The following is a 16,274-nucleotide window of genomic DNA, read 5'->3' on the forward strand; positions in this document are numbered from 1 at the left end:
TCTTTTTTTATATATAAAGAAATGTAAAGAATTTTTAATCTTTCTAAAGAATCTTTTTTTCTTCGTAAAGAATCTTTTTTTATGTAAAGAAAAACAGTGAAGCAACTTAAAAGTACTTAAAAAGTAACAAGTACTTTTTCTTTCTTTCTTTTTTTTTTCTGTCAATTAAGTTTAAAAACAATTGCTAGTTTTAATAACTTATAAAATTAGAAAGGAAATTAAAAAAANACTGCTGGGTGAAAAGTTATAACTCTTTTTTTATATATAAGTTATGTAAAGAAAAACAGTGAAGCAACTTAAAAGTACTTAAAAAGTAACAAGTACTTTTTCTTTCTTTCTTTTTTTTCTGTCAATTAAGTTTTAAAACAATTGCTAGTTTTAATAACTTATAATATTAGAAAGGAAATTAAAAAAAAGGCACAATTCTACCATTTAAAATTTTTATGAGAAAGAAGATGACAATTAATTTTGAAAAGAAAGTCATTAATGAATTAGATTAAAATCATTCACACATATTTATTATCTTAGAATGAGTAAATATCTTACATCAAGGTTATACTATAATTAATTTTGACCCTGATAAAAAAGAAAATAAATTTAAATGGAAACTAACAATTAATAATTATTATCGGTTTTTCATTCGTTAATAAAAATATTTTCCACGTTTTTATTAATTTTTCGTTTCTAAATAAGTTAATACATTTAAACTCAAACAACATTCATTACTTATTAAACTATAACTATATTAATGGATCCAGAAGCAAAACAATTTTGTTCATAAAAACTTATGCAACGAGTTAAAGCCTCGAATTTTATAACTAAAATAGCGGAATTAATTTTAACATGTATTTCCGCTATTTTTATCATTTAAAACATAAATAATTCTAATGGTGGAATAATATATATTTATATTTAATTTATTTTATTATTTATTTATTTATAATTTATTTATTTTATCATATATTTATGTTTAATAAACATTACTTGAAATTTAAACAAAAATTAAATTGAGTTATTTAAATCGTTATTTTAAAAGTACAATATAAATAAAGAAAAATTATCAACTTTATAATTTTAGGTTTACTTATTTCGAATTATTTTTGCAAAATTAGGCACGAAATAAACCGTTAATGTGTCCAACACAAATTTCACAATTATTATCATGCTAATATGTAACTCATACCAATTATTAAAAGAAAGTAATAAGTATAAATTACATCCTAAATTTCCTAAAAAAATTTATGTAATTGATCATAAAATTCTAAAATTCCGCACTAAATAAGTAACAAATAAGCAAATCATGCAAATAGTTTCAGCCGTTTTATTGGTTGCCACATGATCAACAATTTACGATTCCTCTTTTTAAACGATTCATTTATTTTTCAACATAAATGAATCGTTACTTCATTGATTACTTCTTAAAATCCAGGCTCTTCAGTAACAATTTGTTAAACGAATTTAGAATCAGAATTAATGAAAGGAGACAACAAAAAAATTCCAATACAGAAAATTTAAACTCATGTGACATTTCCCGTCTCCCTATTGAGTTGCAAACTAAAACACAAAACAAATTGTAATTGTGTCTGATATAAATTAAGTATCATTATTATACCAAAACATATTTTATCCCAATTATTTAAAGCAAAACTGCTCTCAAAATTAATCATAAAAGAACACAATTAATATTTATTTATCGCTTTAATTATTTTCATGCAAACGATAAATTACTATTAAACTTTTTAAACACTTAAAATCTTCAACTGTTAAAAAAACAAACATCGAAATCCATTACAAAAACAACGAGTTGAAATGAAATCGAGTTCATGTACTAGTTAACAATGATTAGTTCATTTGCAAATAATGATTAGTAGCAATTTAATGCAGAATTCATTAAACGTTCCCTATATTGTGTTACAAACTGAAACACAAATGAAGTTGTTGACTAAAATCACACATTATAATACTAAAATGTACTTTATCTCAAATAATCAACTATTTAAAGCGAACTATTCTTAAAATTAATCAAAGAAGACTAAAATATAATATCTAATTTTTATTGTTTAGTTTATTGCCATGTAAGAGATAAATTGCTATTACACTTATTAAACAAATAAAATCTCATTTCGAAAAGTGCATTCTCTTTTAGCAGCGAAAATTTCTTAAATGAATTTATGCATCGAAATTCTTAACGAAAACAATGAGTAGAAACGAAATCGAGTTCCTTTGCAAATAATGATTAGTGGCAATTTAATTAAGAATTCATTCAACTCTCTCTTTACCATGCTTCAAACCGAGACATTGAAACAATTTCTTGCTTATTCTGATAGAATTTAGTTATCATAATTATACTAAAACGCACTTCGGCCCAATTATTTAATTACTTAAAACAAAACTATTCTTAAAATTAATCATACAATACTAAAATCTTTCATTAAGAATATAATCGATTATCGTTGTCGTTTTATTTATTGTCGCGCAAACGATAAATTACTATTCTTCAATAAAATCTCTAAATAAAATTTCATTTCGAAAAATACACTTTCTTTCAGCAGCGAAAACTTCGTTAACGAATTTATGCATCGAAATTCATAACGAAAGCAACGAGTAGAAACGAAATCGAGTTCGTTTGCAAATAATGAGAAGTTTTCAACTCGTTTCGCTGAAAACAGTAGGAACTGATTATGAAGGTAAGATTCCTTTATAGAGCTACATATGCTGCAGACAATACATTTGGATTACATATCATTAAGTGTCGTCAAATATACGGCATTGATGTTAACTTCCAAAATTAGAACGCCACTTCATAGTCATAACAATTTATTCTAAAGTTTTCCTTATAGTTATGTTTATAGTGAACACTTTTTTTGCCAATCGGGTGTAGTTAGCTTCCTAACTGTTCACGAAATTCAGCTCGTTAAGTAACAAAATAAAGCTTGATTTGATGCAGTGAGTTAAATAATAAATGATTTGTTTAATGTTTTGATAATATAAAAAAAGTAAATTTATTTTGAGAAATTTATTTCATTTATTCTAGTTATACGACGTTTTAGTGTTTGACATGAAATGTTTACAAAGGGGAAAAATTTGTGAAAACATTTTGATTTCAGCACATGGATTTCTAATGAAGTACGTTTTTTTTTTCCTTATTTATTTATAATGAGTTTAAAACAGTACTTACAAGAGTAATATTCAAACAATATTTTTAACAAAATATTTATTCTTCCTGAGTTTTAGTAAGAAGTGTTGTTTTCAATAGAAAATGTGAAAATAAAATTATGTAGTTTCGCGTTGTCGAAACAAAAAGATGCTCGCAGTTCCGAAGGAAAAAAAAAGAAATAATAGTAATAGTAAAAACATGATAGTTTCTCAAAACAACCTATAATTATTGGCAGTAGCTTTCCTATTGATAAATATTGCTTTCATATTGATTGGGCTTCGAATGTTCATTTGTAACATTTTTGAAATGTAATTTTATAGAACTTATTTAATTTTACTAGCTGGAAATATCTCCAGAATTTGAATCAGCTGAATTTTTGATTTCACATACTTTACCTTACCTACTTTTTAAGCGCGTTTTCTGCACTTTTGTTCAAAATTTAACAACATGAAAAATTTTACTTAATTTATTTTGAGTGCGATGATAATTTGACAATGATAACAAGCGATGATAATTTGACGCGACTCACATGTAATTTTTTTTTTAAATTACTCAGATCAATAACATTTAAAGGAATAAAGATTCGAACGTATTATTTACACAATAATATTAAATGATCATTTATAATTAAAAGATCTCCCGGTGTGGTAAAAATGATTAAGATAAAAAATACAATGCTAAAATGATCACTGCATTTATGTCTTATCAATTTTATAAAAATCGGCAATTAGCAAGGAGACTAAATAACCTCAAAATTTATTTTATCTTCTTGTTTTATTTATTTATTTATTTTTTTTTTCATTGTACAAAACCTCGATCTATTTATTTGTTTGTGAAATGAAGGTGGCAACATAGAAAAGAGAAGTCGCGATCAGTAGCCGTGACCAAAATTCAAAGAAAAAGCATCTCACAGCGCGGCCAAAAAAATATAAAAATAAAGTTTGAGATGGGGGGGGGGATGTAGGTAAACATGTTCTTGTTCAGATAAGAAGAACGGTTAGGGGGGTTGCAAAAGGATTATCCATATTCTTTTTCCACGAGATAAATTCTTATTGTATATAAAAGATTGGGTCCTTTTGCTGCGTAGAAACAGATCGTTAGCAAAGATTTCTGAAGGTGTTGGCTTCAATGGCTTAGTTTTTTAATGGACTTGCGCCAATCTTTCATATCTTTCATATAAGTAGTTGTGATTGTGATTTTTTTGTGGCGCCTTTGTCCAAACATTCACTGACTGTTTGTTTCCGTAATTTCATTTTCGCTGACTTGGAATTCGTCTTTTTTATTATTTGGTTAAATTTTTTTTCTTTGATACTTTTGTTGGCGATATCATTATTGTTATTTGGCGTGGCGTAGGTCTTTACCACGCTTCGGTCATTTGTGCTTAAATAAAGAACTGAGGAATAAAAAAAAAGTGTGCCGGATAGTTGTCATTTGCGTGGCGAAAGATGTGACTGGCTTTCGAAATTAAAAAAAAAGAGTCTTTTTTTTGTTTGTTTGCTTTCTTTTGTTTATGCGTTTGCTGGTGATGGCCACTTTTAGATCCCTAGACTCTATTGAAAGTGGAACCCATATCTGAAGAAAGAATGTGACCTTCTTCAATAATGAGTTTTCCTTTTCAATCAAAACTCTGCTTAGAAATGGACAGCGGTCATCAATTGTCCATTTGGACGCATAACTTGTTTCATGGCTATTATTGGTCGCACATAAAAGACATTTTTTTAGGTTAGTGCCAAAATCGAAGCATGTTTTGTAATCTATAACTTTTACTCTGCGGTTTCTTGTAAAAGGCAAAATGAATAAGATTATAATACATAGTATTTGTTGCGTCGAAAATAATAATTATTTTCTGTTTGTTACAATAACTACTTGTAAATTATCGAAAAGTGAATACTTGGATACTAGCTAAAATTAAAATACGTTTTATAATCTGCGACTTTAATTTTGTGATTTCACGTAACATAAATGAAATTAGTTAAAAAAAATTTTTACGTATGAAATATTTCGAAAATAATATTTATTTTTCTTTAATATTTGCCATAAATTCTAGTAAGCTAGTGCCAAGAGATTAATTCGCTCCAAGCAAAAAACAAGACTAGTTTTACAATCTGTGATTTTTATTTCGTTTCTTAATTATTTTTTTATTTTTAATTATTTAATTGAATATGATTTTAAGTGGGTTATACAGTATTTAGTACAAGTGAATAGCAGTTGAAAACAATTATACACTAATTGCTGTAAATACCTGTCAATTATCAAAATCAGATTCACTTATTTTTTTACATTTAGGTAAAACTTATTTGTTAAAGTAAAATTTTGAAGGAAAAAAAAAGCGTTCATAGCTAAGCTGTAATAGCCAAGTTAAATAAAAGATCCTTTTAAACAAAAATTACTTGTCTGCATCTGTAAAGAAGATAAATACGTACAATCTGAACTTCTCTTTGCTTGTATACATCACAGGAACTTAGCAACGTAGTTTAGGAATTTGCTATGCGTAATCTGTGAATAACCAACTACTGTGTTTATAAGAACAGTTTGAGATATCAATCACTACAAAATGATTTTTCGTTTTTGTAATAAATACAACACAGCAAGTTAATTTATGAATCGACATAGGAAATTGATATTCCAATGGCAATGTGACACATTTTTTTTAGAGGACACAATTTGGAATCTGTATAACATGCGCGATCTCTTGCAAATAAACACATCTTGTGTTCATATCATCAGTTTGAAATATCAATCTTTATAGAGGGATTTTTTTTTCTTTTTTTGCTTGTAACAAATACATAACAACTTAGCAACTTTGCATCCCAAAAAGAAGTTGATTGAAACAAAATTGCTAAATTCTGAGAAAAAGGTGAGCCCAAATGGCTTTTTAAAAATAAAAAATAAATAATAAGGAAGAGAATCTCTTAATGTTTTCTGAATGTTGACTTTTTCCCAAATACAAGTCTTACGTTATAACATCTTCCTTAAAAATATTTAAGCATCCAAGCAAGACAGCCAAAATACTATAATTACTTTCGCCATCTCAGCTTTTATTTTTACGATCTCTTTCGGTTCATTTCGACGAATATCTTCCATGTAATAAAAAGTCGTCATTTGTTTGGTTTAGTACCACGGGTAGATGAATTTCAGTTATTGAAGATTTGTCACATCATTTTATCGCCAATTTAAGAAATCGATTTTGTGTGGGAATGATTCTTAATATATTTGTGCAGAAAGAAAAATAACGAATAAAAAAGTGTTGAATGCACCAGAAGTTGTGTAATCGCAAAGCAGGAACTTGGAAGTAATATTATGAGCGAAAGGAGAAAATCAATGTAGTAATGGACATTTGAATTTTGTCATCATTCTAAAAATACTAAACTAAGTCATCAAATTTTAATAAACTATCAAATTTTACTAAAATGTGCTTATCTCAAATTATGCTTACATTTTGGAACAAACTCTTTGACGCCGCAGAGTAAATCTATAACTTACATTGAAAAAAAATAACAATAATAATAAAAGAATATTTCAACGCTTCGAGGTTTGTCATGTGTTAATATATATATATATATATATACATANTATATATATATGCTGTATAAATAATTTAATTCCTTCGAAATATGTTCCTTTAAATTCACCACCCATTAGAAACATCTTGTTTACGCATATGTGCATTTTAAAAACAGTTGGAACCGAGGTCTTTGGCATGAACAATTTGACGAATAGCATTAGTTCTTTTATTTCTTAGTATAATTACAATCATAATCTCTATAGGAAATGTTATTTTAGTTCCATTAAAATCAAAATAAATAAGTCTGACATTATTTGTGACATTTAACTTCATAACTTATTACGCTTGCCTTTGTGGTAGGACGCTTTAATGTTGTTGAACATATATAGTGTTATAGCACATTTAAAAATCTTATATAGGTATTTCAAAAATAAATAAATAAATAAATAAAAAATAAATGCTGCCATGTATTTTTTAATTTTATTCCTTTTTTCTTTTATGATTCAATTTTTCAAACAAAATAAAGATAGATAAGGTATTTTTTTCTATTTACAACGCGTTAAAAAATGAGTACTTTTTTTTCTTTCTAATAATTACTGATGATGAAGTGATACTTACATTTATGTGATACATTGCCGTGTTAACTTTACAACCTGCACTGCAATGTATCGCATACTTGTTCTAAGAAATAATATTTTAGGGCAGAAACTATGAAATCAAATTACATAAATATACATTTATGAATGTATTTTTTTGTTTTTTTTGTTCATGATATATTGCTACGAATTCTGCGAAAAAAGTAATAATTTAAATTATTTATAAAATCTAAAAAAAAATTATAACTAAAAAAACACAATTCTATAAGGGATAATAAAAAAAAGCTTATTCTTTGAATTCAACTTTAGATAAGTTAATCTACACTCCCATCCTGTATTCCAAACTGTATTCTGTATGAATTGTTTTGCGGCAGCAAACAGTTTCAATGTTTTCCAATCAGGTTTGTAATAGTACAAAACCTTTTAAATTTATCTGAAATTGAGAAACTACCTTTACATTTTAATTTATTTAGTATTATTTTTATTATTATTTTAAATTTTTATTTTAGACGAAATGAAATTGCAATTCAATCGCAATAAATTAGTCTAAGATGCAATAACTGCAAATTAAACAGTAAGTATTTGCTTCAAAATATCAGCAAATTGGGAAAAAATTTGTAACGAAATAAAGAATTTAGCTAACAACAGATAACGCATCTGCAATTTAGAAAAGTTACATTTTTTAATATCAATGATTGCATCTTTATACTAATTTAAATGTTAAAAATGAAATTTATATTTAAAATGCATTAAAATGCATTTGCTATGATATTAGTTATTTCGTCGTGTTACAGATTTCACTAAATTATATAAATTATTCTTACAAAAAAGAAAGCTTTTAAGTAAAAAGAAAGTGAAGAAAGTTTTTGAAGCAAAGAAAAAACAAAACATTTCGCTTATACCTATGAATTTTAAGATTGCTCTTAAACAATGTTTAAGATAGGGGCAGTGTTATATTTATATCAATACATTTATCTGCATATTAGTTGTAACACATTAGTTTAACATTTTTACAGTTAATATCTGACATCAAGCACTATAATAATACTATACAATTTCAAATAAGTACGATGATTTATACAATGCAATTTAAAGTTTAAAAATTTTCTAAATTAAAGACTTTTATATTTTTATAGAAGTTAGATAGTTTTTTTTAAAAAATCAGAGTTTAAATCAGTTTAAAAATTCCTTGTATTGTATTGTTACATCCATACGACAGTTTTAAATACAAAACTACAATTTACCATTGTTATAAATAATTCATTATAAATAAGTCATCATGCCAAAAATAAGTATTTTAATAAACGTTAAAATAATGTTTATGTAATAAATATAAAATCACGTTACGTTCATGATATATCTATTGATTGCGCAATAAATGTTTATGATTTGCAATATGAGGATTTTTTAGATTTAGAATCCAATTTAGATGAAATTATGAACTATTGAATCAAGATATTATTCCAAAGAAAATACTCATAAGCAACTAACCTTTTCTTTAAAAAAATGTAACCAGTTAGTTTTCTTTATAATAGTTTACATAGAAATACAATTACTCCTATATTGTTAAATACAGTTGTTTAGAACAGTAACCACAACTATTTCTTTGCAATTCAATATTTAAAACATATTTCTATCTAAACAATGAATTCCAGTTAGTTTGATTTACCTTTTCCAATGTAATTATTATTTTAATCAGTTACTGATTATTCTTTGTGCATGACTTTATAAGCGATTGTTGGTTTTAAATTTAATCAATGTAATAGAAAGCTTTTCCTTATAGAACGTATTTAATATTTGAAATGTGATGTAGGATTGTTTATCAGAAAAAGGGAGAAATGTTTTGACTAGATTTATATTTAATTTCATAAAGTGCTTATGCTCTCATAAAAAACGGGGCAATAATCTGTACCTTGAACTAAATTATGATGCAAATTTGAACTCACGTTCCACACGATCTGAAATTTCAACCTGAACTTAAAATATTTTTCACGTTCTTTAAATGATGATATTTTAAAAGCAAAAACACTAAAATAAAGCTATAAGAAATCATGAAATAATTTTAAAAAATTTAAATATTTAAACTGATAATCACTGAAAAACTTCAATAACTGAATAACTAAAATCAGGTCAAATATCTGCACCTTGGACTAAATTATGATGCAAATTTGTTTGCACGCTCCACTCACTTTGAAATTCTGAACAGAATAAGTTACATTTAAATAAATTTTACTTAAAATATTTTTCAATTTCTTTAAATTATGATATTTGAAAAACGCAAACATTAAAATAATGCTATTAAACTCATGAAAAAAATTAAATATTTATGCGGAGAATAACTGAAATACTGAAATCGGCCCAATAATCTATACCTTGAGCTAAATTATGATGCAAATTTTTGCATGTGTTCAACACACTCTGAAATTTTGGACAGAATAGCAGAGATGAAAACTTGCTTCGCTTTGTAAAATAGCATTTTCTAGTGGTATCGAAATTTGAGTTACTTTTACTTTAGTATTTTGTATAAAAAGTAATTTTTCCACCACTACATATCAAAAATTTAAAGTATCATATGAAATACAACTTTATAGCATTTATCTAGTGGTTACTTCTTTAAAGAGCAGATGTAATTATCCCTATTCTACAAGTTTTACAATTTAAATCGCTACCAATTTATTAAAACTCTTGCTGAAAGCGGAGCAGTTTACATCCCTGGAATATGTTACATTTAGATAATGTTGCATGGAACCCTGGAATATGTTACATTGGAATATGTTGTATACATATGTTACAAACCACAGATGCACCCTGAGAAATACTAATTCTTGCGAGTAGATTTGTTTCATAAAAAGAAGGTTTGAAACTTTGAAGATTAAAAATTTGTTTACGTTGTGAAAAACTTTAAAAATAAGATGTGAATCAATCTATTTACACTATCTAAGAAAAATCACTTGAATCAATTTTAAAACACAACCCATAACCATAATTTGACGGCAAATTTGCAAGTACCATTTTTAGGTACTAAGTTTAACCAAGTTCCAGTTCATTTTGAGCCATAATATCGTGTAACAAAAGCACCATAATAACTTTATTCCAAATTTAAACGATATTGAGGTTTAAATTATTTGAAATTTTCTAAAACAGCACACGGAGAAAAAAGATATGGTAAAATTTCCGTACTGTATGGTTATGATATTTCTGGTTAAAAAAATAAATAAATTTAAAAAAATATAATTCTGGTTAATAAAACTAAAATGCACAGTATATATAAGAAAAAATTTTGTTACATTTTTCAGTCATATGATTACGGTTTACCGGAAATTCTGGTTTTCAAAATTATACCTCTTATTACCACACACACATGTAGTAAAATTAAAAAACGGAAATGAAATGGAAATTTTTCTGAAAAAATTGTTTTCACGCCATGCTCTAAGGTATTATTAAAACCCATTTTTTCACATTTACCAAATGTTATCACTTGTCATAAAACTATATTCCATTGTTAATTTTACCAAAATCATCTCTAAAGTGCTTCGGTAAAAATTACCGAGCTTTTTAGTATTAGCAGAAACACGGTAAATGTTACCATATCATGGTAGTTACTAAGATACTTTTTTTCCTCAGCGCATAAAAACTTTAGTAGTGTCTTTATGATTCATTTACTTATAATTATGCTTACTATTATATTTAAAACTCATTTATTTATAAAAAATAAACGAATATTATTTATTTATAATTTTTTTAAATTATTTTTCTTATTTGAAACAAAACAAAAAGCATTATTAAATTTTTGAAAATCAAGCTACTCTTTTCCGTATTGGGGAAAAAAAGAAGAAGGAAAAAACAAAGAGGAAAGAAAAAAAACAATTTAGTTAAAAACAGTCGATGAATAAATATTGTATGAAAACGTGATTTTTTTCTCACAACTTTTAAGTTTCAAGAGTTGAAGTCAAGAGTCAACCTTGAAGTTTAAATGTGTTTCAAGATTTATGACTTTGCACATATTCTCATGGAAATGATGTTCATGGTCTAATTAATAAATTTTCTTTTAGGAATAGAAAAACAATACTACGGTTTATTACTATCGATAAATTTTTAAAAATTCTGACAATACATATTAAGAAACAAGTAGTATATAAATTACAAATAAATAATTAATAGTGTAATAAATTTTTACATAAATACATTTATTTTTCCTTATTATTTCTGAGAGAAATTTAGTAATGAAAATTAAGTGTATTAATCTAAAAATTTAGCAAACAAACAAAAACCAGTCAATGGATATTTTGTGAAAACACAATTTACCTTATTTTGATGCTATTTTTGCCAAATATTAGGAATATTAAAAAATTTCAGAGACATTGCTTTAATGTATGAACTATTTTGCTGTAAATTAATAGCAAATTTTAATATTTATAAATTTTAGTATCAAAAATACCAGCGTTTAAAAGTGTAAAGTTTTTTTTAAAAAAGAATAACCTTATTCAAAGTGGTATATTTTAAGTTGTGTGCATTTTTTTCGACTTTTGTGCAATAAATACTTAAATAAGTTTTACTCAGTAACTTTAACTAAGCAAGCTTTACTTACTGAATAAGTTTTACTTACGCGTATGTATTATATGTATGATATAATTTACATAGATCCCTTAAATGATTAAGGTAACCTTAAGTATAAAAAGTTAGCAGTGTAGGCAATTAAGTATAAGAAGTGAACTTAACAGTAATATTGTTTATAATAGTGATTTCCTTTAATTTATAACTTATTCTATGGTTTTAATAAATACTTATTTTATTCTACACATAGCATTATACTTATACATATTATACTATGAAACATTGCGTAGTTTTGAAATTTAGTTTTTATAAAAAATTTTAAAACATATGAAAAACGCATTTAAGTTAAATTTTTATTTAAATATAGAGATTTCATAATTGTTTGTATTACGCTAAATTTATATTATTATATATTTTTTTCCAACTTTTTGAAGAATAAAAAAATTTAAAGTATATGCATTTATTTTATTTATATGAGTTATTGTATATAAACAATAGTAAAATTAATTTACCTTTTCTTTAACATTTTATTTGGTTGGACGCGTTTTCTGTCGTTTAATAAAGATTGACAATCTATGGCATTTGTTTAGATTTTTTTTTTTTTTTTGCTTTAAAAATGATTTGTATTGTTTGCCCAAGTGGTTTGTTTTTATTTAAGCACTATTTTCATACTGTAAAGTAATCTTATTTGTTTTTATACTAATTTATGTAACAAGTCATCCATGGGAAATTTTTATAATCTACACATCATAAAAATTTTTTTATGAACTCTACTTCTTGCTTAAATATTATTTTGTGAAACATAAAAGCACATTAGAATATTGATTTGCTTGTTATAGTGCACTTTAGCTGTTTCTTTAACTATCATTTAAAGAGCAAAAAATCATGTTTTAAATCATAGTCACAGATTATATAAGATTTACATAATATTTATAATGCTTATTTTATTAAAGTTTCCTTGCTCAAAAGAATAATTTATATGTTATTTAATGATATCTATATATTATATGCTATACTTTCATTATTCTAGTATGTGGCCTAAAAAATTTTATCTCTTTATATATGGTTTTCCTGATTTGTATAAAATTTGCATGCTATGAAAGTCGCAAATGTTTTTAAGAAATTGCTTTAATTAAAAATTAAAAATCATAATAATCATTTGCATAATTTTTTATATGAATTTTGTAAACTATAAAATTCATTTCTTTCTTTCTTAATTGTTTGCTTTAATGAACAATTCAAAATCATTCACTTCAATTTTTCTGTGTTTTTTATATGAAGTTAGCAAACTATGAAATGTAATTATTTGATACTTGTTTATTGTATTAATAAAAGGTTTAAAATCACTAAAATTCATTACATGAACATTTTGAGTTAGTTTTTCAGATGAAGTTAGCAAACTATTAAATTTAATCACTTGATATTTCTTGATTGTTTTAACAAAATGTTTAAAATCACTAAATTCATCACTTTTTGTGTTAGTTTTTTAAGTGAAGTTTGCATGCGATGAAATTTCATTACTATTTGATATTTATTTATTGATTTAACAAAAGAATTAAAATCACTAAATTCATACATGAACTTTTCGGGTTAATTTTTTTTACACGAAGTTTGCACACTATGAAATTTAGTTATTTGCTTATTTAATTTATTTAACAAAAGGTTTAAAATCACTAAATTCGTTACATGAGGTTTTCTTGCTAGTTTTTATATGAAGTTTGAGTGCTATGAAATTAACTTGTTTACTTTTTTAGAGACTACTTTTGAAAAAACTCAAAATCATAATTGTAACTTACATGAACTTTTGTGATGCGAAGAAGATTTCAGTCTTGAGTAGCCGACAGAAATGTCTGGTTGACCAACCAATAAATCACACATGTCGATCAAAGGTCATATTGTGAATAAGTACTAATTTCCAATGCTTGCATTTGAAACTAATTACACAGAAAACACTTTTTATAAATGTGATGTCTAATGGTTGAATATTTATTAGTCCACAATCTAAGTGTCAAATAATTTTGTCCATTGAAGGTTTGAATAATCAATATTTACAGAGCATCACCTGTGCTTCCTCATCTTTTGATTCAAGAATAACACAACCTTAAAAGGATTCTTTTGTCGTTAGGTAAATTGTTGTCCTTTTTTTCTTCAAAGTTTGCCTGTCATATAAGAATGGGGAAAACCGAGAATAAATTAGTTTTTTGATGGTGATTAGGTCGCGTTTGTTGTGGCCCGAAGGACACAATTTGACAGCTTGTCAGCGTGACCGGTTGATGACGAAACTCCTTGACAAGCAATGTCCGGTTCAAAACTGTCAACTTTCCAAGAAACACGTGAGTTCTGCCGTCGAATTATTATTTTGTTTTTTTCTATAGACGATAATTGGTCAGGAAGAAAACATTTAAACTCTCTTGCCAAATGTCAAAAGTGGTCAGATTTTTTTTCCCTTGTCCTTCCCTAACTTCGAACTTTTTTTTTCTCCTTTCAAACGATACTCGTTCGACCACACTTTTCGAAGTTCGAACGCGGAGTGAGATTCGCATCTTGCACAACCATCGTTACGGACTTGCGGCAGCGTCCCCTGACGGGTAACCCTTGAAACAAAAGGGATCTTTGAGAAGCGTGATGGGATGGGGGGAGGGGTTGAAAAGATGATTTCAATCCCCCATTTCCCCTTCTTCAACTTACTCTCCCCCTATATTTATTCCACCTTCGTCTAACATCGCTCAATTCTTACCGCATAGTCGTTTGCTCTTTTAATCTTTCAATTTTTATTTCGTTTATTTTTTATTTTATTATTTTTTTTATATCTACTTTCATGTTTCATTTTCTGGTAGTTCTGGTAGTAAAGAAAAAAAGAAGAAAACGCGTACTAACGCACTTATATAAAAGCATCGAAAAATATGCAATTGTTTCAGTGCACATAGTTGGACAAGGAGGAATATGAAAAAATTTACGAACGGTAATCCATTTTGGCATTCTCATTTTAAACATTAAGAACATGTTGGAGGTGAAGTAGTGATAGAAAGATAATAATAATTATTATAATGATGATGATTATTGTTGCGAAAAGATTACAGCTCTGAGTTATACGGTTCACAACGAAAACTACAATTATTCGTTTAGGTTTTTTATTGCGATTTCTTTTATGAAAAGAAACACATTAGTTAAAGGATATGACAAGGGTTTTAAAATAGAAGTGCAAATAATACAATAAATTTTTTTTAATGATTAAAGTGAAAATACATAAATTAGTTTAAAGAAAATAATATAATAATGCATTGTTTTAATTATGATTTTTGAGTTAAATTTATAGCTGAAGTTACAAAACCAGTAATTTAGGCAGAAATAAAAACAGTACAAATCTCTCTACACGAATTATTAATTTATTAATTTTTTTTTCTTCAAAATTTCAAGCCTGTAAGAAGTTTTCCCTGAGGTCCTATAGCTCACAATATTTTTGGACGAATAAAAAAATATTTATAGTTCATAGAACAAGCATAAAATTTCATTTTTATGGTTCTAAAGTATTTTTTAGAACATTTATTCTTAACAAAAACGGGGGGGAAAATTTTGAAATTTAAATAAGTTTCAAACCTTAATTTTCATTAACAAATATGTATGGTTCGGATTTTCAACCCAATTTTGAAGTTATTATAATATTAGATTATTTTCGCGTGAAGTTCTAATTTGCATGTAGATTTCAAGGGTAGACTGTAAAAAATTCCGGATCAAATCACAAGCATACAGTATCGGCACTTTAGGCGCATCATCCATTTTGAAATCTATTTTACCGTAAAATATTATACCATAATTTTTACAGAAATGTTTATTTAATTAGAGTGATTCAGTGATTTTATGGTAATTATTGGTGTAAAAATAACAGTATATCAATTTTTTTTCCGTAACGTGTTTCGGTAAGATTGAATTTTACGGTTTACGGTAAAAAGTGCCGGCACACACTGGGTGCCAGTAATTTGAAGTTATTATTATATTAGACTATTTACGCGGGAGATTCTAGTTTACATATATATTTCGAGGACACACTGTAAAAATTTCAGGATCGAATTACAGTATAAAGTACCGGCACATTGGGTGCGTCATCCGTAAAATCCATTTCACCGTCAAATCCATTTTTACCGTAAAACATTATGCCGTAATTTTTACAGAAATGTTTGTTTAATTTGAGTGATTCAGTGATTTTACAGTAATTTTTGCTGCAAAAATTACAGCATATAAATTTTTTTTCAGCACCATGTTTCGGTAGGAATGGATCTTACTGTAAAAAGTACCGGTACCTTGAGTGCTAGTATTTTTTTCAGTAATTTGATCCAGGATTTTTTTACGGTGTACTTGAAAAAAAAAACAATTCGAAATTAAAAATTTCAAGCGTGAAAAAGCTATTTCTCAAATCTCTTACTTACCAAAATATTTTTAGACAAATTAAAAAATATTTAGAGTT

General features: G+C 26.2%; 1 protein-coding gene across 1 annotated transcript in view; it reads right to left on the minus strand.

Moving 5' to 3' along the window:
* The window catches only part of LOC107447159 (zinc finger protein basonuclin-2), a 150,570-nt gene extending 136,156 nt beyond the window's left edge, over window positions 1–14,414 (minus strand). The window contains exon 1 of the mRNA XM_021146543.3: window positions 13,609–14,414. Coding sequence (XP_021002202.1) covers window positions 13,609–13,690 — 82 coding nt within the window. The 5' untranslated portion in view covers window positions 13,691–14,414. The remainder of the gene's footprint in view (window positions 1–13,608) is intronic.
* Between the last annotated feature and the right edge of the window lie 1,860 nt (window positions 14,415–16,274).

Source organism: Parasteatoda tepidariorum, chromosome 10 (assembly GCF_043381705.1).
Source record: "Parasteatoda tepidariorum isolate YZ-2023 chromosome 10, CAS_Ptep_4.0, whole genome shotgun sequence".
Classification (NCBI taxonomy): Eukaryota; Metazoa; Arthropoda; class Arachnida; order Araneae; family Theridiidae; genus Parasteatoda; species Parasteatoda tepidariorum.